The sequence below is a fragment of the Sus scrofa genome, chromosome 3 (genome assembly GCF_054392235.1).
Source record: "Sus scrofa isolate SSC_HxYL_T2T_F1_AM1 chromosome 3, Sscrofa_HxYL_maternal_Yorkshire_Landrace_v2.0, whole genome shotgun sequence".
Lineage (NCBI taxonomy): Eukaryota > Metazoa > Chordata > Mammalia > Artiodactyla > Suidae > Sus > Sus scrofa.
The window spans coordinates 35697985-35722508 of record NC_139385.1 but is presented as its reverse complement, the minus strand read 5'-3'; the positions used below and the strand labels follow the sequence as shown (position 1 = coordinate 35722508).

The following is a 24524-nucleotide window of genomic DNA, read 5'->3' as shown; positions in this document are numbered from 1 at the left end:
AGTGCCTAACTCAGCTCCTTCGCAACAGACAAGATAGAAAAGCTGAACTTTTCTGAAAGAAAAGAATATGTCAAATGATTTCTTGAGGCGCCTGATAGAATCCATATGTCTTCTGTGTCCGTGTGTTTGTATAAAATGTGTGATGACTCGGTTCTGTTAAGACGTGAATAAAAAGCAACTGAGAAATTATTTGTGCAGATAAAGGTCATATAGATTTCATTTGTTTATTTTTCACTAACATGAACTTTCATAAGCTGGCTTTTATAACTACTATCCAACTCTTTAAACGATTGTTTGGCAGAGGTGCAAAGAAAAAACTGAAAAAAAGAGAAGCCGCTAGGATCGTGTGTTTTCTGATTTGTTTATAGTTAGGAGGGAAGAATTATTCTGTCCCTTTTTGTTATATTTCAGTGCTTACCTAAACTCTGTCCCTTCTTTTGGTGAAAGAAGGGGGGAAAAAAATCCATGCGGTAGTGAGACCTTTAACAGGTGGGGTTTATGCTGCTTAATTTTAGTAAGTGTGTGATTAATGGAACCTTTTCTCCTCAGTCAAATATTTATTATTTGAACACTCTAGGTTGCTGATTTCAAACGCCATGTTCTTCCTTCCAGGGATTAAAAATGACGCATTTGCAGCCTAACAGAGTTCTGTCTTAACTTGCAGGGTTTACTTTCTCATATACGGAGGTTCAACCGAGGAACAACGCTATCTCACTGCCTTGCGGAAAGAAAAGGAAGCCTTTGAGAAACTCATAAGGTAAATACGTAGGAGAAGAGGATGAAGGAATCAGAGGCCTTGCAAGATCCAGAGGTTTCTCTGGTTGGGGGAGTACCTGTAGCCCTCAGGAGAGATGGCGAAGGGAAGCCACTGGGGAGGGTCACGTTCAGGTACAGCCCGAGGTCTGGGTCACTCAGGGTTTCTGTGCAGCGACACACATTTCTTTTTCTCTCCCCCTCTCTGTTCCACCATCTCCAATTGCTCAGGGGGTTAATAGACTCTTCGAAATGTGAAGAAAACTGCCCTTCTGTTTGTAAAGAAATACAAAACAACCAGCAGTATAACTAAAACACAAGTTTTCTAAGAAATCTGTTCTGAAATCTCTCTTTGTTCTCTCTCTCCCCCGTTCCACCCCCCCATGTACAAGATTTCTCCCTGCCCTTGGAATCGTGATTTTTTTTTTTTTTTCCTCTCCTAAAATGTCCATTGTCCATAGGTGGGTGACTGCTGTTTGCTGGGAAACACTTTTCTGCCCCGCTGAGTTCCAATCCATAGAATCGCTCTGGGAAAATATTTTTTAAAAGGTGCGACATTTGTCTGAACAGATGTGTGTTTTTTTGAGAATGAGTATCCTTTAATGTTCCCAATCCAAATCGAAAAAGCTTTCTGGTTTGACATAAGGAAGATGTTTCTAAGAGAGGTATTTGCAAACTGCATGGACATCCTGCACGCAGTTGAGAAATCTTAGCGCCCCCCCCGAGGGATGTTGTCAGGGCGATGGCAGCTGGGTGAGAACAGATGGATCAGAGGGTCTCTAAGGGGTCCCAGAAGCGAGGGCAGGGGCCAGACAGGACATCCTTGAGCTGAATCAGAGAAAAGACTGGACCAGAGGAGACCATGGCCTGGCCTGAGTGTGGCAGGGCCAGACCAGTCTTCCAAGCCTCAGGCATTGGCAATATGCCAGTGACAGCGAGAGGACAGAAATCATTTTTAGTGGCAGTTGGCAAGCCAGGACCTAGACACAACTTCAAAATGGATACCCATCCTTCAGCACTGGCCATGGGCTCTCACCATATGCTTAAAATATGCACATAACCCCAGTTCCTCCGGGGCATGTGTCCCTGGAAACAAAAGTGCTTTCTGAATCAGTGCCACCAGGCCCTTTGAAGAGACTCCATACAGTACGTGGGCAGTACCCTTGCCGTCCTCTGTGACTATGGCGTGCCTTGGCCGTGGGTTCTTACAGCTACTGGTCCTTCAATTATTGGTCAGTCCTTTCAGCCTATGAAAATGTATTTTCTATTAATGTGCCCTGTGGGATAGTTTGTATCTGGATATGAGTGTTTTTCAAAAAAATATTCCAGAAGGTGTTATAACAAATCAGGTATTAGACAGACTGCCTCTTCCTCTCCAAAGCTCTTAGTGCCTGAGTCTTCATCTCCCAAAACTCAAACAGTCAACCGATATTTCTGGAGCGTCTATCACGAGCCACCCCTTTGGCTAATATTCAAGTGCTAGAGCTACGGTGGTGCAGAAAAGGTCTCTGCCCTCCCTCCTGGAGTTTTCCCTCTAGTGGACAAATTTCGGATGATCCTGGAAAGTGTAATAAGTAGACACGGGCAGAGGGCTACAGCCGTGGGCTGCAGAGGCTAAAGGAAAGGGTGTTGCACGAGAATCTGTCAGGGACCTGACCCTGTTTGGGGCATCAGAGGCAGCGTCACGAAAGGAGTGACCTTTACGCTGACGCAGGAACACGTGTTCCAGTTGCGAAGTAGACGAGGCGGCAGGGGTGGGGGGTTCTGTTGAACAAGGGGGTGTGTGACAAGGCCTGTTAAGGATTTAGGGTAAAGGCAGGAAGACAGGACTGAAGCGCTCCAAGTAGGAAAGTGACATCATGTGTGTTCAAAGGCTCCCTCTGGATGGAGGAGAGAAGGGGTCAGGAAGCTGCCGCAGGTGTCTGATAAGGACGGTTGGCAGCCAAGGTCAGGTCGACGGGGAGAAGAGGACAGTTTTAGGAGAGTTTGAGGAAATGGAATCAAAGAATTGGTGCTGCTGAATGTGAGCCAGTACCTCCTAACTGCTCCTTCACTCTTTTTACAAGATCTTGGCCTAAGGCTTCGCTGATCAAAGTAATTGTCTCCAAATGACAGATGAGCACATGGTGCTAACAAAGCCACACGAGCTTGTTGGCGTCGTGTTGAGGGTCCCCAAGACCACCCTCGGGCTCAGTGAGTCACTACAGGGGCCACAGAAGTCAGAAAGACAGGTGTCAGCACAGTCACGGTTTATCACAGGGGAAGGACGCACCGGGGCAAGTCCTGGAAAAATCCAGCTTACGCTCTCGAGTGTCCTCTCCCAGTGGAGTCACAGGACATGCCCAGTCCTCCCATGGCAACACGTGTGACAGCACACACTCAGTGTTGTCCACAGGGACCTGTACCAGAGACGTGGACTCCAGCCCTCTTACTGAGGGTTGGCTTTGTAGAGACAGTACTCTTGTGACAGACTCCAGCTCCCGGAGCAGAAACAGGTATTCCGCATTAATCACACTGTTGGCATAAACCCTCGGATCACACTGGTGCCATGTGGCCCCAGGCGCACAAAAGCCCACTTATCAGGCAGAATAGTCCTAGGGCTCAGAGCTCAACTCCCAGAAGTTGGCCAAGGACTTCTGGGAAAACAGGCTGGGGAGACAAGCCTTTCTTGGGAATGTGCAGGGTTTGAGCAGCCCAGGCCTGCTCGCTTAACCCTTTCCTGCACAATGCTGCAGCCAAGGGAGCTGGTAGCAGCTGAGCAGGTGAGTTTTATGCTCCAGGCCTCCTTCCCGCAGCTGCCCCTTCTCCGGGACCTCCGGAACCTGACCCTGGACAGAGTGCTGTCAGCGGATCCTAGCCAGACCTGGGGGACCCCATGCCGTTCCCGGGGTTTATACGAGTGACTCAGCACATCAAAGGGCTCAGGGACGGGGTTCAGATAAACCCAGCACGTACTAGAATCTCACTCCAAAGAACCAGAAATAAGGACTATCGCCTGCATGTTCATCTCTACAGTAATTTTATCTACCATCTGGCGTGAGTTTCTCCACTCTCTCAGTGGGGGTTGTCTGCTTGTTATAATCTCCCCCGTTACACAGGTTGTTACACTGCTTAGAATCCTAAAATACTTACTTTCCCAGAAAATTGGGGAATTTGAGAAGTTTGTTTTGAAAAGCACAATACATGTAAGGGGTGTGGCTAAAAGAGCATTTGCCCTGAGCCTGGACTTAGAGAAAAATTTAATGTGAGACCGAGGAAAAGTGCTCCTGCCAGGACCTCCGTGAGGGATGTTGTAAGAACAAAAGCAGTGCTGCCTTTTAAAATAACCAGAGAGGAATGAATCAGGAGAACTGGCAGTGGAAGCGTTGTTTGGCTGGACTGGAGATCAGTAGATTACGGATGACAGGGAACGAGAAAAAAGATTACACTTGTAAGTATTGATAATAAAATGCTCCCCGGGTCAAAAAATTAGCGGTAACATTCTGAGTATACATAGTTTTAGAAAGGTCACCACTTTTCAAAAGAAAGGGTTAGAGTATTTGAAATTTTACAGTCAGAAAATATGGTCACAAAATGAATTAGCATGAGGGCTTGAATAAATGCCCATTTGAAGAAACTTATAGTCTAGTACCTCCTCCCTGTGTTATCAGTTGTACAGGCTATTCAAGTATCACTGGAGATGTGAAAGCAAAATTTAAAAACCTCAGTACTTAAAGTAATAGGAATCCGAATTGTTTATTATTTTGTGTCTATCACATAGAGTAACTTACATAACTGCTACATGTTGAAAGCAGAGGCCTGCATATTTATACTGGTGGCACATTTCTGTTAATTTGAGTTACTGACTAGGAAGAGTTAATATTTTCTTCGCAGCCCGGGTTTCTTTGTTTGTTTTTGTTTTTCAGGGTTGCACCCATGGCACATGGAGGCTCCCAGGCTAGGGGTGGAATCAGAGCTGCAGCTGCCAGCCTGCACCACAGCCACGGTAATGCCAGATCTGAGCGGCATCTGCAACCTACACCACAACTCAGGGCAACGCCGGATCCTTAACCCACTGAGCGAGGCCAGGGGTCAAACCCACATCCTCATGGATCCTAGTCGAGTTTGTTAACCACTGCGCCATCACGTGAACTCCTACAGCCCTAGTTCATTTCAGGGGTGTATTTTTTTCCTCAGACTCAATTTGCAGTTATAACATTTCATGATGAACTGGCTGTTTGGTTCAACAGTATTAACTGAAACAGTTGTGGGATCATTTGAAAGTAAATCTTCAGTGTTTTAGCATAATCGTGGATAATGAGGGGATCAGGTTACCACATTATAAGAAAAGTAGTTATAATAACAGCTCACATTTATATAGCACTTGTTATGGGCCAGGCACTATTCTGAGTGCTTTGCGTGTATCATGTGATCGTTCCAACAGTCTTTTGAGGTTAGGTTTTAGCATTATCCCCATTTTACAGACGAAATTGAGGGACGGAGCCGTTAAACAACTTGCCTAAGTTCACATAGCCAGTAAGTGGTTTCGGAGCCACAAAACATGGATGCAGAGTCTCCCTTTTAACCCACCCACAGATTGCAGATTAATCAGCGAATTACAGATTAATCAGGGAATTAGGGTCCTCCACACGGGCAATAGCTTTAGCCAGTAAGGTAAGTGGAGTCAGAGAAAAATAATCCCCATGGTGATCCCAAATGTAAAAGAAAAAGAAATTTAAGAGCAGGAAGTTGTTTGAATGGTGTGCACTTTCTCCTTGGCTGGAGTCTAGTGGGTGTGACGGGGCAGTAATGAGGGGCCGCCAGAGCCACTGTCACTGCAGAGAATTCTTCAGCAGGCAACACTTGACACTGGTTTGGAGAATAACGAGGGAGAAGGGAACTGGAACCGTTGTCTGCCCCCATGCGATCTATTTATAAGACATTATTCTAATAATAGCTTTGCATTTGTATGTTGTTTCAAATAGTATAGAATTTAAACTTGGAGTTTGTTTTCTCTTGGAACCTCTTCATGGTACCCTGCCCTTAAACTTCAGGTATCCAGAGCGGTTGGGGAATTGCTCCGTCTGATTTTACTTCCTTTCATTGGAAAATCCTTGTTGTTTCAACTCTTACTGAAATCTCTGGTTGCTATGGAAGATTCCTCTGTGTCACCTTCCCTGGACCCTCTCTTACTGCAGTTAGTTCCACCGTTGCTTTTCACATTGCTGTGCTTCCTTAACTCAGTTGCAAGCCCTGTGAGGGAAGAGTCCCAGCCTTAAACATCTTTTCTGTGGAGCTGCCATAACGGACACACGCAGTACTTGCCATTTCCTGAGCTGATTATGACCTTTGCCGGTTTTGAAAAATAAGACTATGGCAGGAGTTCCCATCAGGGCTCAGTGGAAATGAATCTGGCTAGCGTCCATGAGGGTGCAGGTTGGATCCCTGGCCTCACTCAGTGAATTAAGGATCCGGCGTTGTCGTGAGCTGTGGTGTAGATTGAAGATGTAGCTCGGATCCCCAGTTGCTGTGGCCGTGGTGTAGGCTAGCAACTGTAGCTCCAATTTGACCCTTTGCCTGGCATATGCCACAGGTGCTGCCCTAAAAGAAAAAAAAAGAATGAAAGAAAAGAAAAATAAGACTGTGGCCAACCTGGCTTCCTCTTCCTGTGGTTATAGAGGATCTTGTCATGATTCTGGCTTCTGGTTACAGATCCAAATTTTGATTGTACAGGCTTGTCAGACTACCAGGTTTAAGGTACTGAGCTTCCTTGAAGGCAGGAATTATTGGGGAACCCTCTGTATATCCAGACTACCTTGAACAGCACGTGGGAGCCCTCCTGAAATGTTTTAAGTAAATGCACAAGTGAGTGAATCAATGCTGCTCTACTGCATAACCCAGGTGTTGATTTTTTTTGTTGTTCAAATCTCTTCTGGAAGTTTGCTTTCTAGTATCAGTCTTGGTTTTCCTTTAAAACTGAGGATGTTTAATGGGGCCTCCCACTGGGAGTTTTTATTTATTTATTTGCTTTTTAGGGCCACATCTGTGGCATATGGAGGTTCCCAGGCTAGGGGTCAAATTGGAGCTGTAGCCGCTGGCCGCAACCACAGCAACACCAGATCCGAGCCACATCTGCAACCTACACCACAGCTTATGGCAACGCCAGATCCTTAACCCACTGAGCAAGACGGGGATCAAATCCACATCCTCATGGATACTAATTGGGTTCATTACCCCTGAGCCACAAGGGGAACTCCTGGAGTTTTTCAAATCAAAGTTCTACTGTGGATGTTTTCAGTTGCTTAATAATTGATTTTTTTTAATTTTTTTAATTTATTTTTTGTCTTTTTAGGGGTGCATCTGCGGCATATGGAAGTTCCCAGGCTAGGGGTCGAGTTGGAGCTATACCTCTGGCCTATGCCACAGCCACAGCAATGTCAGATCCAAGCCACATCTGCAACCTACATCACAGCTCCTAGCAACACTGGATCCTTAACCCATTGAGCAAGGCCAGGGATCAAACTGGCATCCTCATGGATGCTAGTCAGATTCATTTCTGTTGAGCCACGATGGGAACTCCAATCACTGATTTTTAACTGTCTTAGTTTTGACTACTCTGAAAATAGTGGAATATAAAAGACCTGAATTCTTTTCAATGTTCAGTAACCCACTTAGCATGTTTTTATAAAAAGTCTCAATCTATCTGTGGGAGTTTTTACACGCTTATTTCATGTCTCAATGTGTTTAGAGGTCATATAGAATAGAAGATAAATAACAGTTTCTTGAACTCTGGAGGATGAGCAGCAGTATCCAACCAGGACACTCTTTCTGCCTCCTATACCGTCACGTCTTGTGTGTATTTACTTCCCACATGTTTCCTGTGATCCCTTTGCCACGGCAGTTACATAGATCATTTTCTGTACTGTAGGTTACAAAAGAGCAACACCTGGAATTTTGACGTTAGCTCAGAAATGTTGATGGTGTTTTTCTCCCCCAGGGAAAAGGCCAGCATGGTTGTCCCCGAAGAAAGAGAAGGCCGAGATGAGACAAACCTGGACCTCGTCAGAGGCCACGTGTCTGCGAGTGCTCCTGCTGATACCCGCAAAGCAGGTGAGTCCTGCCCTTGGCTGAGCCGCTCCTGCTGCCTGCAAGGGAGCTGGGAGGTTGCAGCCTTTCTCTGCGGAAGCTAGGTGGTTCTTAGTAAGCTCTTCAGCATGGAGTCCGCTTGCAAACCCTGGTCTCAGCTCTGCATTCACTGACCTAGCCACGTGTCCTTCCTGGACCTCGAGATCCTCACCTGTGAAATGAGCGAGGTTGCGTTCTAGGCACCAGCACTTGGAAATCGGTTACATTCAGCATCAGCTGAGAGTCAGCACGTAGTTCTGCAAATGGTGATTAGGTTCTCATCTTAACCTGAAGAAGCCAGTTTGCTCACAGGCAGGATAGTTGGGGTGCCTTCTCATTTCCTTTGTTGTTGGTTGCTTCTTGACACTTTTCCAGATCCCCAGGGAGACTTGCTGCATCCCATGTGCACCGTGGTCCAGGGATAATCATGTCCCACTCCCCACACACCCCCTCCCCATGACAGCAGCTGGCTTTAGCCAAGGCATGGGAAAAGCAATACGCTTAACCTTCAGTGGGGCCCAGCGCAGTTAGAGCATTGGATCAGTCTCAGAATTTATTATACTTAAGGGTAATAACCTCTGATGCTTGTTAAAACTGTAGACTTATTCATGGACCCCAGTCCTTAGAAATTCCAATTCAGTGGATCTGAAATGGAGTCAGCATTTCAGGGGCTTCTGATGGAAGTGGTCCTTGGACCCTCCTCTGGGAAACACTGCCTCAGAGCACCTATGTCTCATTTGAAGAAGACTCTTACTAACTCAGATAGGTTGGGGGCAGAACTGCAGGATGTCGGGAAGTATGCAGGGAGGCACACGGGAGCATGTAGGCGTCACAGAAAAAGCTATTCACAGAAAAATGCCCTTTTGAGTTCAGTCCTTTCAAGGGCTCGTCTTGGCTTCCTTTTGCCGCTATCACAGTTTGCCACAAATTAAAAACAACACACATTTTTTTATTAATCAATGAATTTTATTACATTTGTAGTTGTATAACAATCATCACAACCCAGTTTTATAGCATTTCCATCCCAAACCCCCAGCGTATCCCCCCACCCTCCAACCTGTCTCATTTGGAAACCATAAGTTTTTCAAAGTCTGTGAGTCAGTATATGTTCTGCAAAGAAGTCCATTGTGTCCCAACATTTTTTTTTAGGGCCGCACCCATGGCATATGGAAGTTCCCAGGCTAGGGGTCAAATCTGAGCTATAGCCACCAGCCTACACCACAGCCACAGTAACGCGGGATCCGAGCCACGTCTTCAGCCTACACTGCAGCTCATGGCAATGCCAGATCCTTAACCCACCGAGCAAGGCCAGGGATCAAACCCATGTCCTCATGGATGGTAGTCAGGTTCGTTACCACTGAGCCATCATGGGAAGTCCACACACGTTTAGTATCTTACAGTTATTACCTTGCAATTCCAAAATCCAGATGGGTTCCACTGGGCTGACATGAAGGTCTCAGCAGGGCTGCGCCCTCCCACTGTCCCCCAGGTCCTAGGGGAGAATCCTTCCTCCTATGGGTCATCGTCATCAAGGCGCCTGCATCCTTTGGCTCCTTCCTCACCTTCAAGACCAGCAGCTCTGATTCTGACCTTCCGACTTCCTTCTTTCACTTATAAGGACTCCTGGGCCTGCCTAGATAATCCAGAGTAATCTCCCAATCTTGAGAGGGGCATTTCCCAAGTGCCCTTTGCCATGGAAAGTAACATTTACAGGTTCCAGGGATTTAGACATGGACACCTTCGGGGGCCATTGCTGTGCCTGCAGCAACCCTGCATAGTCCTTCAGCCAGCAGCCATGGCATCACCTGGAGCCTGTTAGAAATGCAGAGTCTTGGCCCTGTCCCAGACCTATGAATATAGTAGATATTTTAACTCCATCCCAGGCGATTCATATGCATGTTCGTGGGAGAAGCTCTGAGCTAAGGTTTTTTTCAGAGCTTTGTGGGAGAAGCTCTGAGCTCTTGTTTTTTCCCACCTTCTTCCATTTTCCCATCCCTGGACTCATTGATATAAGCAGTAAAAGCTCCAAAATTTTTCACAGCTGCTTATAAGGCAGGTTATTCAGAGAACACTTCTAGGCATGTACTGTGTGCCAGGCTCTGGCCTAGCAATTGGGACGAGGATGATCAGTCAAGGGAGGTCTGTGCAACGATGCGGGCCAGTGTTGGGAACCGCAGAGGGAAGACGATGGCACATGCTGGCACTTAGAAATCCTAAATCAGAAAGAACCGAGAGCGCCTATCTTTGCTGTCAATAAACCTTTTCGAAAATATGGGGAAATGTGGAATGACCTAGTATTGTGTAACCAGGCATTGGAGGTGAACAACAGAAGCACAGATTTAAACCTCCATGTGATCATCTGTCTTGGCGAGTTCTTCCCCAGTGACCTGACTTCAGATGCTCCTTTCTCTGAATAGGTGGCCAGGAGCAGAATGGTACCCAGCAAAGCATCGTTGTGGACATGCGCGAGTTCCGCAGCGAACTCCCGTCCCTGATCCACCGTCGGGGCATTGACATTGAGCCAGTGACCTTAGAGGTTGGAGACTACATTCTGACCCCGGAAATGTGCGTGGAGCGCAAGAGCATCAGCGATTTGATTGGCTCTTTGAACAACGGCCGCCTCTACAGCCAGTGCATCTCCATGTCCCGCTACTACAAGCGGCCGGTGCTCCTGATCGAGTTCGACCCCAGCAAGCCCTTCTCGCTCATGTCCCGGGGGGCCTTACACCAGGAGATCTCCAGCACCGATGTCAGCTCCAAGCTCACCCTCCTCACGCTCCACTTCCCCAGACTCCGGATCCTCTGGTGCCCGTCCCCCCACGCCACCGCCGAGCTGTTCGAGGAGCTGAAGCAGAACAAGCCGCAGCCTGACGCGGCCACAGCCATGGCCGTGACAGCCGATTCCGAGACCCTCCCCGAGTCAGAGAAGTATAATCCCGGCCCCCAAGACTTCCTGTTAAAAATGCCAGGGGTGAACGCCAAAAACTGCCGCTCCCTGATGAACCACGTTACGAACATCGCCGAGTTAGCAAGCCTGTCGCAGGACAAGCTGGCCGGGCTGCTGGGGAACGCGGCCAGCGCCAGGCAGCTTTACGAGTTCCTGCACACGTCCTACGCCGACGTCCTGGCCAGAGGGAGGGCGAAGCAATGATCCGCGGCGCCGTCGTCTCCTCCCCGGCCTGCGCTTTGCCGCTGCTCTCTGCCTGCGCGGACAGGCCTTCGCTCTGAGCCCAGGAGCGCCTTCTCTTCCAACCTTTTCACGACCGCGCTGTTTGCTGGGTCAGGGGACCAGAGGCCAAGCTCTGTGCTTTTCCTTTAGGAATCACTTTCACTTCCCACGCCTTCCCACTGTCTAGTACATTCAGTTTTTAAACGAAGTGGTGTTGATAGAAGGCCCTTTCCCATACCAGCAGGCATTTCTGCTTCCTCCACAAACCGATAAAACACAGGGGTGTTCTCACCTGTCTACAGACGGGCCCCGGACACTGAGGAGGGAGCCTCTCTGCCTTTCCTGACCACGTCTCTCCTCCACCTTCTCCTCAGCAGCCTGCTTCTCCCACCTGTCTGCCTCTGAGACACATCCTTGGGGCCTTCCTGCTGCTAATTTTGGAAAGACAGTCCCCTCTAAAACCAGCCGATGGGTTTTCTAATCACCTGGAGATACGCAGCATGCGCTATAACTGAGTTGCTCAAAGCTAATATTTTTAAAACAGGAAATGAATTGCCTATTTACAGAGTTGGATGGCGTAGATGAAGGACCCCTGAAAAGGCTCCGTTTTTACAGATATTCCACCTCCTAAAGCCCCGCGATCCCTAAGCCCGAATGGCTAGTCCCTCAGCCTTGCTCCCTCCCAGCCTCTCCTCACCTGTCCTGGGCCCCCAGCGGGTCCTGTCCCGCGTCCCGCCTCCCACATTCCCGAGCCAAAGCGGCCTCTGTGTCTCCCCGAGGGCCGGCCAAGGAGGGACCCCAGAGTTTTTACGATTTGATTTCCCTCCCCTGAGTTGAGCTAGGTCGTAAGGAAATGGCCTATCAATGTGTAGAATATATAAAAATTTTAAAGAAATATATTTTAAAGCCTGTAAAGAAAACAATCTCATTCCCAACCACCTCCTGATTTAGTTTAGGTTCTTGCCGAAGTGGACACACAGGACTTTGGCAGCATCTCTGTGCAGTTTTTAACTTTTACGTTTGAAACATCACTAACGTAGGTGTCATTCACATCTTTCGCAATGAGTCATACGTTTTCTACCTCAAGAGCTGCTGAAGACATCAGCCACCTCACACAGGTTCAGGCCTCGTCAGCGCTGTTTTTATTGGTCACAGCGTCTGAACCTGGAGGAGACGGTGGACCCTGGGACATGAGATGGCCTCACCTTGCACAGAAGCCTTTGAGCGCTCCCCTCCAAACTGCACCTCTCCTGGCATCTGGATTCCTGGGTATGTCGGCCTGTGTTACTACTGCTAAAACGTGTGCGGATTTTGTCCCTCTCCACGAGGGTCCTGCAAGAATGAATTAAGGGGCATCAAAGGACCCTATCTGTTAGCGTCAAACTCTGTACAGGGACTCGGAGAGGAGGGAAGAGGACAAGAAAGAAAAATTGACTTAAGGTAGAAGAAAGATTGGGGCTGCCAGTTTTATCCCAGGGCTAAAGATAGACCCTTGAGAAGAGAAAACAAAAAACGCCAGGGTAACATATGTTAACTTTCGCTTGTGTGTGCGTTGCTTGAAGAGTTGCGTCAGAGTCAAAAGTACATTAAAATAGACACCACTTCAAATAATAGTGGTTATTATCATCTTTCTTCCCTCTGTGCTAGCACTTGCGCTTGAGGGATATAATTTCTTTTTATTTCCTGGTATAATTCCACCTGCCGTTTATTGTGCTTTCATTACGTAAAAGGAAAATCCTAACATAGCACATTCTTCAATAAAGGTCACACTCCGAGTTAAGTTTTCAAAAATAAGCTCCCTTAAAGCTACCATTTTAAACAGTCCTTGTTATCTCCTACAACATGGAAAACAGTCGTAATTGTTCCTAGAGAGCCAGTGTCTGCTGGCTCTCAAATTGCTATTTGCTGTTGTACCTACTGGACATTCAGAGACAATGCACTGTCTCGTGTGTTCCAATTATGAACAAAAATGAACTCTAAAATGGTCATTTTGGGAGTTCCCTGGTGGCCTACCAGGTTAAGGATCTGTGGCGCAGATTCAATCTCTGGCCCGGGAACCTTTGCGTTGCCAAGGGCGCACAGCCAAAAAATTAATTAATTAATAATAAAATGGTCATTCTGATTGAAAGGCTGTCACTGCCACTTCCTCTTCCAGCTAAATAAATATATTTTTAGTGTCTCCAGTTGTGGAAAGCCTTCAATACAACCATCATGTATTTACTTTTGTCAGATTCTTTTACAAATGTTTACAATCTAAAAGTCTTGGGCAAAGAACTAGAAATGCACGCAGTTGCAAAAACTGTTTATCACTTTATTTTCTAGCATCATTTTATTAACTTTACCTCTTCCTTTCAAAATTGTGAATATCCAGTTTGCTTATGAACTCATGCTTGGCTTTTCTAAAATCTTTCTTAAAAACTTGAGACCAGCATTATTCTCTTTTAAATGTTTTTTGCATAGAAATTTGAGCATATGAAATATTGTGAGAAATTGTTTTCAGTTTTGTTTAAATCACAGTGCCTCTCTGGATATGTTCTTAAAATTATACAAGAAGAACTCTTTTTTGGGGGGAGTGGGGGGCGGTTAGGGCCACCCTCACAGCATATGGAAGTTCCCAGGCTAGTGGTCGAATCAGAGCTGCAGCTGCCGGCCAACACCACAGCCGCTGCAGTGCCAGATCTGAGTCACATCTGCAATCTACACCACAGCTCATGGCAACGCTGGATTCTTAACCCACCTAATGGGGCCAGGGATCAAACCCACATCCTTATGGGTACTAGTCAGGTTCCCTATTGCTGAGCCACAACAGGAACTCCAAGAAGCACTCATTTTTAATGGTGGCCATAAATATGAACTTTGGGCAATAAGGTACTATTTCTTTAACCCGAGGCTTAGTAGACTACGTATGTATGTCCACGTATGTTTGAGCCCATCCAGAATGCATTTTCCCAGCTCATGAGGGGCTGAAAGTAATTGTCTCATTCATCAGCCACTGAGACATAGAGGGTTAAGTCCAGATTTGGTTGTGTTGAGATAACAGAGTATGAAATTAATAAATGGCCTCCAGCAGGAAAACCTACACTGAAGCAAATCTGGAGAAGTGGGTGGTGGGGGAGAAAGACAGGCATTATTAGTCTCTGCTTTTGTTTTTCAAGCATAATTTGATTTTCTTTTGGCTCAGAAAACTTCTTTGGGGAAATTCCCTTTTCTTTTGTGTTCAGTTCAACCTAGGAATGTCCCCTTAAAAACCAACATTTAGGAAAATTCTCTTCTCAGGCTTGAGCGTATTAAAATTTACCCAGACTTCGACATGAGTTGTCATTTTTCTTCATTATTTTGCTTTCTATTTTGGTTTATAGCTATTTCCTGTCTGATTCTGAACCTCAGTACTCAATTTACTATCTTTGTCCACAGGTTTTTGGTGGCCTACCCCACTGTTGTTTTTTGATTTAAGGGTCTATAAGCCAAAATTTGGATGGGAGGGAGCCCTGACCATTTACATTAATTTGTAACAGTTGTGTGTGTTTTAACAAAATGTGTATTTATTCAGTATTTTTTCAGCATTATGTGGGCAAAATAAAAATAACCATGTATAGTGAAAAGAAATAGAGTCCATATATTCCCAGGACATTATATTTACCAGTGTGTTGATAAATATAATTTAAAATTCAGAGATATTTCATTGGGTTTTTTAATGCAAAATAAATGATTGAAGCAGAAATGTGCTTTGAACCACTGCTTTTGTGTTTGATTTGCTTGGTAAACCCACTTTCTACAGCTTCAGCGAATTTTCTTTTGGTTGTTTTCCTTTCCTGCTTATCACTGTGCAGCATGTGTCCTTCAGGAGGGGAGAAAAACTCTTCTCCTTCTGAAAAATACTCATTTGTTGACATGTAGTGAATGTGTGGTAAATACAATGCCTGGGACACTTTAACTCAACCAAGGTTAATTTCCTGCCGCCCCGATGCATACAGTTTTGTTCCTTTAGTGTCGGAGTTGAAAGAAGTGAATTATCCTTTTGACACTTTGAGAATTTATTGTAGCCTCTTAACCAAGTTAATTTTTAGTTCACTAATTGACTCACTTCAGCGATGTAATTATTTTTGCTTCTGCTTTAAAATGTAGAACCAACAGCCTCTTTAACAAGGTGTCAGTTTATTTCTCAAAATGTTTTCCTAATTTTTTTTTTTTTTTTTTTTTTTTTTTTTTTTTTGCCACTCCTGTGGCGTGTGGAAGTTCCTAGGCCAGGCATCCAACCCGAGCCACAAGCAGTAATAATGCCAAGTCCTCAACCGCTGGGCCACCAGGGAACTCCTCAAAATGTTTTAATGCCTGACTACTTTGGTAAAATAATGAACCCTTACTCAGTAGTAATATAACTCACATTTATTAGCACTTGCACTTTATCTAATTTAATCCTCATGGCAAAGCCCTAATGGTTCCATTACTTAAAATCCTCTTTTATAATAATGAGACCGAGGCACAGAGAGGTTAAGTAATTTTTCCAAGCTCACCCAGTAGTATGTGGTGGAACCATGATTCAAACTCAAGCAGTCTGACTCCAGAGCCCATGATGAAACTGGAGCAAAGGAGAGGAGTGGGGAGGGCTGGTGGAGAGTGGGAGACCCTGCTTTGTGTCCCCTTCTGTAAATCTAATCACCACTATGTCATAGAAAACACCGACTGGATTGTTTCCATGCCTCTCAGAGAAGAGCATCCAGAGCAATTATGCAGAACTTGGAAATAGGTCGAAGCTAATACTGAGTACACTTCCTCTGTAGACCTGGATGGTGTCTAGTGGCCTCTGCTGCCCAGGGATTATCTCATTTTCTGAGGCTGCAAACCTTTTGCTGATGATTAGGAAGGCTATATCGCAAGCTTATGAGAATATAGGTAACCTTGCAGAAAACTGATAGCATTACCAATGACTCTTGCCCAACACCATCCCAAAGATTATAGCCCAGTGAGGCATTAACCAGTTTTGCATTTACCAGCAAATTTATATCTGCATTCCTTTGACCAACTATAACTCTCCAGGTCCCTGATTTTCTCTTGAATCAGTCTTAACATCTTACTGGTTTCCTCATTGGTCGAACTGAATAAAATCTTTGACTTCTGTTGCTTTTCTCTTTGTATAAGAGTCATGTTGTTAACCTTTTGAAAATTGTACTTGGCAAATGGTATGGCCAACGTGAGCTCCATATAATGATGAAACCATATTTCCAGCCTCATTCATCCTAAAATGAAACCTTGTAAACTAGAAGGTAGATAATATTCATGTGTATATACATATATAGTGAAGAAATGTACTTTGGTTCTAGGACATTACTATTAAAAACTATAAATTGATCAAATAGTTAAGAACTACAGACACACTATAGAACCGGCTCAGTGGACCCCTGTTTCTCATTCTGTTTACAAACAGATCTCCCCTGGATCCCTAATCTGAGTTCCTTTTCTGTGTAGTATTGACTGTCACTGTTAAAGAGACTGATTCGTGGGTGAGAAAGAAGAGGAATTTCAGATATTCCGAAGGATCCTTTTGCATGAAGATATTTCTGCATCAAAAGAACAGTGCTCCCCGAGGGCCTGGGAGGCAGGTAAACAAAATCAACTTGTGGTTTCAAACAAGGGAATTTCCTAGGATTCATGAAAATAGTGAATAAACAGGGTCTGATGAAACGGTGACAGGGTATATCTGAGATGATATTTGGGGACACTTTTAATTAGGACCTCCAGAATTTGGTGTCAATGAGAGGAGAGGTTTGCTCCCATGAACAGCTTGTTTCTGGGAAGGGTGACACCCAGCCGCAGCTGGGGGAAGAAGAAAGCTCAGTAGAACAAGGGAAGCGTGACTGGGCAGGTTTGTTTTTGGCAAAAGGCATTTATTGCATAAGGCGGAGGGCCCCCTCTGGATCTGATGCTGTACCAGTCCACGCCAGCAAGGACGTTCAGTCGTGCAGCAAAGAGAAGTCCAACAAAGAACATGAGCAAGTAAGGTCTTAAAAACACCTCTAGAGAGGGATCAGTGCGGCAGGGCTCAGAGAATGAAGTCATATCCAGGGCTAGGGGCAGGGCTGGCCTCAAAGAGAACGTAGGATTCAAGATGAGACTGAAAGCACAGCTAGGATTTCATCAGACAGAGATGCAGATGGTGCACTGACGTCCAAGCACAGAGCACAAGCAAAGAAACAGATGGGAAACAGAATGGTGTTTCAAGAAAGTCGTGAACAGCAGAGTGGGAACAAGACACGGGGGGGCATAGTGTAGGAGTCTCCCAAGTGCTAGGCTTGAGGAGTTTGTTCTTATTTCAGTAGAAAAAGGAACATTGGAGTAAGGGAAGGACGTGACCAAGAAGGCTGTTTTAAGACTTGGGTCTGGCAGTAGTAAGTTTGCAATGGAAAGGAACTAAGATCGGTTGAGCACTTAGATATTTCACATATGTTACCCCCATTAAATCCTCACACCCTGAAAGAGGGATGACACCTGCTTTACAGATGAGGAGATGAAGCCTCGGAGGGATCAAGAAATTAAAGTCACCGTGGACATAAAGGGCAGAGATGGGACCCCAACTCCAAAGCCGCCTTCCTTTCTACCATACCTTGCTACCTGGGGGGAAGGGCTGCAGGTGAAAAGACCATTTCAGAAACTATCATTAACAATCTAAGCAACAGGTGGTTTTGGCCAAAACTCAGATGGTATAGCTTTGGGAATGGAAAGGACATAAACTGAAGAAGCATCAAAGGACAGTCTAGGGAATGCGGCAAGGAAATTACATGCCTAGGAAGAATCTGAATAACACCTCGCCTTGAAGCCTCAGGAGACAAGGAAGCCATTAACAGAAACAAAGAGTCTGGAGAAAGACTGTGCAGGCAAGGCTCAGCTCACTTAGGATCGAGTTTTGCGAGAGCCATGGTCAGGCAGTCTCAACCGAAGAGGTGGCAGACCTCTGCTGGGAAGTGAGAATTGAAGACAAAAAATAAATGAGCAAATATGAAACAGGACTTTAGAAAATGCCTACATTTAGGAGGTGAGATGATAGAGGATACATTCTAAAAAGAAGATTCTGGATCATGCCGCCACCAGAATCAAAAGCAGGGGAGAATTTCAAGGCAGTGACCCACAGGGTCAGGAGTTGAGCAGCAGGAACGCTGGTGGCCTCAGTTTGCAACACGGCAGGGGAGCTCTGGGTGTCCAGGATGGTGGTTGCAGGGAGCCTGGGGCACACGCCAGACTGAGGCACCGAGGAATCCTTAGGATTGCGAGACTGGGCAAGCCTTAGGCCAAGGTGATCAGAAGGAAGGCGCCAGGACCCAGTGAGAGAAGGAAGATGCAGGAGAGAGAACAGGTAATGAATGGAACCAAAACCCAGGGCTGAGGTCCTGGGGATGGAGGGAGAAAAGAGTGCTTTCCCTTTTTTTCCTTTCACACCTACAGAAAACCTGTTATACTGATTTGGCTCTTCTTACAAATCAGCATTTATTGTGCTATGTACCCCTAACTTGGAACGGAACTAGCAAACCACGATAAGTAACAATGAGCCCTTTTCTGAAGTCTATTTTAAGGACAAATGCTGCTGTTTGGCGATGGGATCTGCTCGTGTTTAAACTAGAAGCGGGGGGGCGGGGGGAGCAGAACCCCTCTCTAACCTGGCTGGATAGTTTTATTACTATTTAAAGCATCCCTTTCAGCGATTTAGGAAACATTAATGCGTGCTGGCTAATGTCGGCTGGAAACCGAAAGTCTGACAGCAGCTCTCAGCCAATCCTGAGATTTGGTGAGGATTTTTATTTTGGTCGTCCTGAGCCTACTGTAACTGGGGCGGCTGAGTTGCTATGGTGATTTGTTCTCCAAACAGAGGGCTTTGCCGCAGTACCTTGAAACAGCAGATCAATCTACTTTATGTTGACTTGATCATGATATTAATTCTAGTTGAAACCTCCCCCAGGCTCCCATCAGGACTTGTACGCAGGAATTTTAAATCCGGGTCCAAGAGGCATCGTCTTTTTAAAGCCAGGCCCTCACAATTCCTGCCCCCGAGACTGCAGGCTCACAGTCAAAAGCTCCGGGGTCAGGGGTGGGGGGGATTGCAGTTGGAGGAAGGTTCATCATTGAAGCAATTATGTGCTTAATCGCTGCAGCGTGGGCACCGGCTGCAAGTTGTGACTCATTCCCCACTCTGTCACTAATAATTGGGGGCGGTGGACAGGATGCACAGAAAACTCAGCTGCTTTTTCCCGAGTTCCTCTTGCAAATCTGGAAGTCGCTGAGATCCGTCCTTGAAGCAGGGGAGAAAGGCCGACCTCAGCTCCACGACGTGGCCCTGCCTGTCTCCACCGGTAGGGGGCCCCATTGAGTCACCGGACTCTATAAGGATGACTGCACTTTGAATGGGGGTGTAGCTGCCTCTGGGTCTTGCCCAACGGTGACGCGGGAGAGGGAAAAAAAAAAAAAAAAAAAGGAGCTGCCTGATTTCCAGCGTGACTCATTATAAACAAACGGAGGACAGATTGACTGCCTCTTATCAGAGCCTGAGTATGAGCCCCAGGACTGAGGGTGAGTCATACTGGAAGTCCCGTCTTTTGTTGGTCAGAGGGATTGTTCTCCCTGCGGAAGGGGTGGATTTGCTGAGTGGGGGATGGGGGTGCTAAGGGATCACTTCAATACCATCAGTGACCCCAAGGTGAGCCCTGGGCTCCTAGTGAGATCCAATTCCCTCAAAACCAAAAAAGTTTCCAAACTGAAGATAAAAACTGGCCATACCCACAAGAAAACTCATTTGGAGTTCATGGAATGTCCAGAATCTTGCATTGATGGTGTCACAACATACACATATGCCAGTTATCATCAAAGTATACATTTTAAGTACTGCTGTGTGTTGTATGTAAATTACACTGCAAAGTTTTTGGTCTTTTGCGGGGGGGGCACACCATGCAGAATTTCCTAGATCAGGGATAGAACATCACCACAGCAGTGACAACACTGGATCCTTAACAGCTAAGCCACCAGGGATTTTTAAGAAATACAGTTTGGTGAGGGGGAAAAAAACCTGGCCAACCCATTTTTATGGTGGTTTACCCTGAAGCTCTGCGTACACTCCCTCACTGCCCCATCCATACCCATCTATTGCCTTGTATTTGGGTGCAAACCCCGAGGGTACACACCTGAAGCGATCATGAAGTCATACCATCTAAGGCTGGTGTGCTGATCCCACACGCCCAGAGTGTGTGTAATAGGTGAGTTATTTATTTTCACTGACCCAAGATGGGGGATCAGTAAAGCCTAGGTTGGCAAAAGATTTGAAGAGGAGGCAGACGCTGGGTAGCAAAGGCAAAAAGAAGGACCTTGCATGTACCCGCCCCCACCCGCTGCTCCCAGCAGCCTCGAGACTGGAGACGCCATGTGTTTACGCCCCAGGTACCTTCCTTCTCATTTCAGCAAATACAAGTCAGGTCAAGCCCACAGCGAAACTGCAGGAGCTTTGGCGATGGGCGGTGCCCATAGAGCCCGCACACGTGAAATGACTTAACACTCGGACCCCAGCAAACCCGCAAGCAAGTTAATTTAGGGGGAAGTGAACACGTGTGCTTAGGTGGCCAAAAAGAAGGAGCGGTTTGGCAGGAGGGGCTCATCCAAGAGTCACCATGAAGGGAAGAGCAGCCCAGATGCTTGTAGATGTAAACGACCTCAGTTGGGGAAATATGAATATGTGTTTCTGCGTGGACTAGCCCAGGATCTTCTTCTGAAAAGTATGTGATGTTTTTCTCCTTCCAGATAACATGCCCCGTTGTGAGCAGGAAAAGTCACTTTTCCTTCCTCTTGCTATAGAGTCTCTTGCTAATTCCAGCTTCTGGCTGATAACCTTATGGGTAAGGTCTTAATTATTTCTTTCATTGTCCCATATGCCTGTTCCTGCTGCTGTCTGTTGGTGAATGAATTCAACGGACACAACAAAATGATTTGGGAAATTTGTCATCACTATGAGAGAGGGTCATTAATGTAGGAGAGCTTTGTCTTAATCACCCAGTCTCTCTATCACTAAATCTGTGTGTGTGTGTGTGTGCGCGCGCACGTGTGCTATTTTCTGACTCGCTGGATTCTGTAAATATTTCGAAGGTGTGTCTTTGCCACAGCAGCTGATCTCACATGTAATGACTGTGTCCTTAATATCCAAAGACAGTCCCAAATTTCAACTGTTCTTCTGACATACCCCTGAAAACATATTCATACTTTTTAGATCTTTTTTTGCTATACAGGCATACCTTGGAGATATTGCGGGTTTGGTTCTAGACCATCTTAATAAAGCAAATATCATAATAAATCAAGAAATAGAACTTTTTAGGTTCCTGGTACATATATAAGGTATATTTATATTTATACTGCTCTGTCATCTATTAAGTGTGCAGTAGCATTGTCTAAAAAATGATGTACATACTTTTTTTTTTTTTTTTTGCTTTTTAGGGCCACCCCTGTGGCATATAGAAGGTCCCAGGCTAGGGGTCAAATCGGAGCTGTAGCTGCCGGCCTACACCACGGCCATAGCAATGCGGGATCCGAGCCATGTCTGCGACCTACACCACAGTTCACGGCAATGCCAGATCCGTAACCCACTGAGCGAGGCCAGGGATCAAACCCATATTCTCATGGATACTAATCAAGCTCATTACCACTGAGCCACGATGAGAACTTTCTGATATACATACTTTAATTAAAGAGCACTTCATTGCTCAAACACGCTAACCGTCATCTGAGCCCTCGGAGGCCTGGTAGTAACATCACAGATCACCAATCACCAATCACTGATCACCATAACATATATGATAATGAAGAGCTCCCCTCGTGGTGCAGTGGTTAAGAAATTCGACTAGGAACCATGAGGTTGCGGATTCATCCCTGGCCCTTGCTCAGTGGGTTAAGGATCCAGCGTTGCCGTGAGCTGTGGTGTAGGTTGCAGGCGCGGCTGGGATCCTGCGATGCAGTGGCTGTGGCGTAGGCCTGTGGCTACAGCTCTGATTCAACCCCTAGCCTGGGAACCTCCATATGCCACAGGTGCGGCCCTAGAAAAGGCAAAAAGACAATATATATATTTATGAAAAAAAATATATGAAATACCTTGAAATATTGCAAGAATTACCAAAATGTGACACAGAGACACGAAATGAGCAAACGCTGTCAGAAAAATCATATCCATAGACCTACATGATACTGGTTTCCCATAAACCTTCGATTTGTAAAAAACTTAGCATCTGCAGAGCACAATAAAATGAGGTGTGCCCGCATAAATGTAATCTGTAGAAAGAATGACTCACTTAACAAATATTTTCTCTTGAAATCCAGGGTCTTCAAAATCATTATTTGGAAAACAATGCCCGTTTACTCAACAACCACTCCTGAAGCTCCTACTGTGTGCCAGACAGTAAGTAAAATACAGCCCAGTGGCTGGAGTTACAAGTGGTTGTGTTTTTCAGATCTTAAAAGAGCCTGAAAAGCAGAGCCAGCTTTTGTATTTGTAATAATGGAATACAGGGTCGTATTCCTCATATTAAACACACACAGAAACATAGACACACACACACACACACACACACACACACACACACACACACACACACACACACACACACACACACACTGCCTGGAAATGACCAACCCTCCCAAGCCTTGTGATTTCAGAGTCCTGGGATGCTGTGAGCCTGGGTTACAGAGACTGTAAAAGTAGACTTGGTGGCAAAGTGCCCAGCAGGGCCTTATTTCACATTTAATGCCTTGTCGGAATAAGATAGCATAAGATGAGTCTTTGCAGCCCATGAGAGAGCTTAGTTATCTCGAAAAGCCGAGGAACCTGTGTCCTCAGCTGCTGAAAGGCTTCTGGCTATTCCCTGGTGCCGCTGAGTGATATGAGAGGGTGCTTCGGAAATGGAAGAGGATTTTTGTAGGAGGAGAGACGGTCTTTGGGTAGGTCTGTGTAACACCCTCCTCGGAGCACTTTAAGAGGTACCTTCACGTGGCTTTTGTGCTCCAAACTTTGATGTGTGCCTTCAGACGGAATCTTCCCTCTATCATCCAGATTCAAGTTCCCTATATTTCCGCTAATTCATATTTCTGTTCCCTTTCTCATATTCTAACTTTCATTTAACATAGGTGTTTCTTATTGAACCTCAGGGCACAGAATTGCACAGTTCATCAATAATCTGGTTCATGAAACACTTTCACCCTTGATCCAGGCATGACCTGCCTTATTTAGTTTGTTATTTTTAATAAGGCAGAAAATACTCATGAAGCCACCACCCCCACCAATCAAAGCTAGAACCTTGACAATAAGGTTACAACCTGTATCTAACCGTATGGAGCTCCCCCCCGACCCCGTTTCCCTGCTTCTCCCAAACCAGTCCCGGAACCCTCGTGCTGATTTATATGGTCAGTGTGCTCTTGCTTTCTTTTTAAATTATTTAAAATAGATAAATAATATCATTTAAAATATATAATATATAAAATATACATATGTTATATATGCATACACATATGTACATATATTATATACATATACATGCATATATACACACATGTATGTATTCAGAAAGGCACCTGTGTCTGTGTCGGGGTGTATATATGCGTTGTCCTTAATTTTATTTTATTTTTTTTTATTTATTTATTTTTTTGTCTTTTTGTATTTTGTTGTTGTTGTTGTTGCTATTTCTTGGGCCGCTCCCGCGGCATATGGAGGTTCCCAGGCTAGGGGTTGAATCAGAGCTGTAGCCACCAGCCTATGCCAGAGCCACAGCAACGCGGGATCCGAGCCGCATCTGCAACCTACACCCCAGCTCACGGCAACGCCGGATCCTTAACCCACTGAGCAAGGGCAGGGACCGAACCCGCAACCTCATGGTTCCTAGTCGGATTCGTTAACCACTGCACCACGACGGGAACTCCCCTTAATTTTATAGATAAGGTGCCATGTTGTGTGTAACTTTTTAGGATTTATACTATTAAGATTTATCTATTGTTGCATGTTGCTATCTTTCATTTGTTTGGGCTCCTCTATATTCTTTTTGCCTTTTTTTTTTCTTTAGGGCCACTCCCGTGGCATATAGAGGTTGCCAGGCTAGGGGTCAAATTGGAGCTGTAGTTGCTGGCCTACGCCACAGCCACAGCAACACAGGATCCGAGCCATGTCTGCGACCTACACCACAGCTCACGGCAACGCCACATCCTTAACCCACTGAGCGAGGCCAGGGATCAAACCTGCATCCTCATGGATACTAGTCAGATGCATTTCCATTGAGCCACGACAGGAACTCCACCTCCTCTATAATATTTTAGTATGTGAACATTACACAGTTATCCAGCAAGCCTCTCATTATTGGTCTTCTGGGTTGTTGATAGATTCTTGATATTGTAAATAGGGCTTTTATGAACCTCCTTGTGCCTGGTCTTATACATGTGCAGACATTTCTCTCGGCCCCTACCTAGGAGTGCAGGTGTTGAGCTGGGTAGCATA

At 45.7% G+C, this 24524-nt stretch overlaps 2 protein-coding genes across 3 annotated transcripts in view; both read left to right on the top strand.

Annotated features, from left to right (window-relative positions):
- Positions 1-14747, top strand: part of ERCC4 (ERCC excision repair 4, endonuclease catalytic subunit) — a 39881-nt gene extending 25134 nt beyond the window's left edge. For both annotated transcript variants that reach the window (XM_003124586.6, XM_085017599.1), the window contains 3 exons: positions 665-757; positions 7730-7842; positions 10275-14747. In XM_003124586.6, the coding sequence (XP_003124634.4) occupies positions 665-757; positions 7730-7842; positions 10275-11008 (940 nt within the window). In that variant the 3' untranslated portion in view covers positions 11009-14747. The remainder of the gene's footprint in view (positions 1-664; positions 758-7729; positions 7843-10274) is intronic.
- Positions 14748-20493: 5746 nt separating this feature from the next.
- Positions 20494-24524, top strand: part of MRTFB (myocardin related transcription factor B) — a 296254-nt gene continuing 292223 nt past the window's right edge. Inside the window, exons 1-2 of the mRNA XM_085017536.1 lie at positions 20494-20775; positions 22364-22442. The gene's annotated coding sequence lies outside the window, so the exon portion shown is untranslated. The remainder of the gene's footprint in view (positions 20776-22363; positions 22443-24524) is intronic.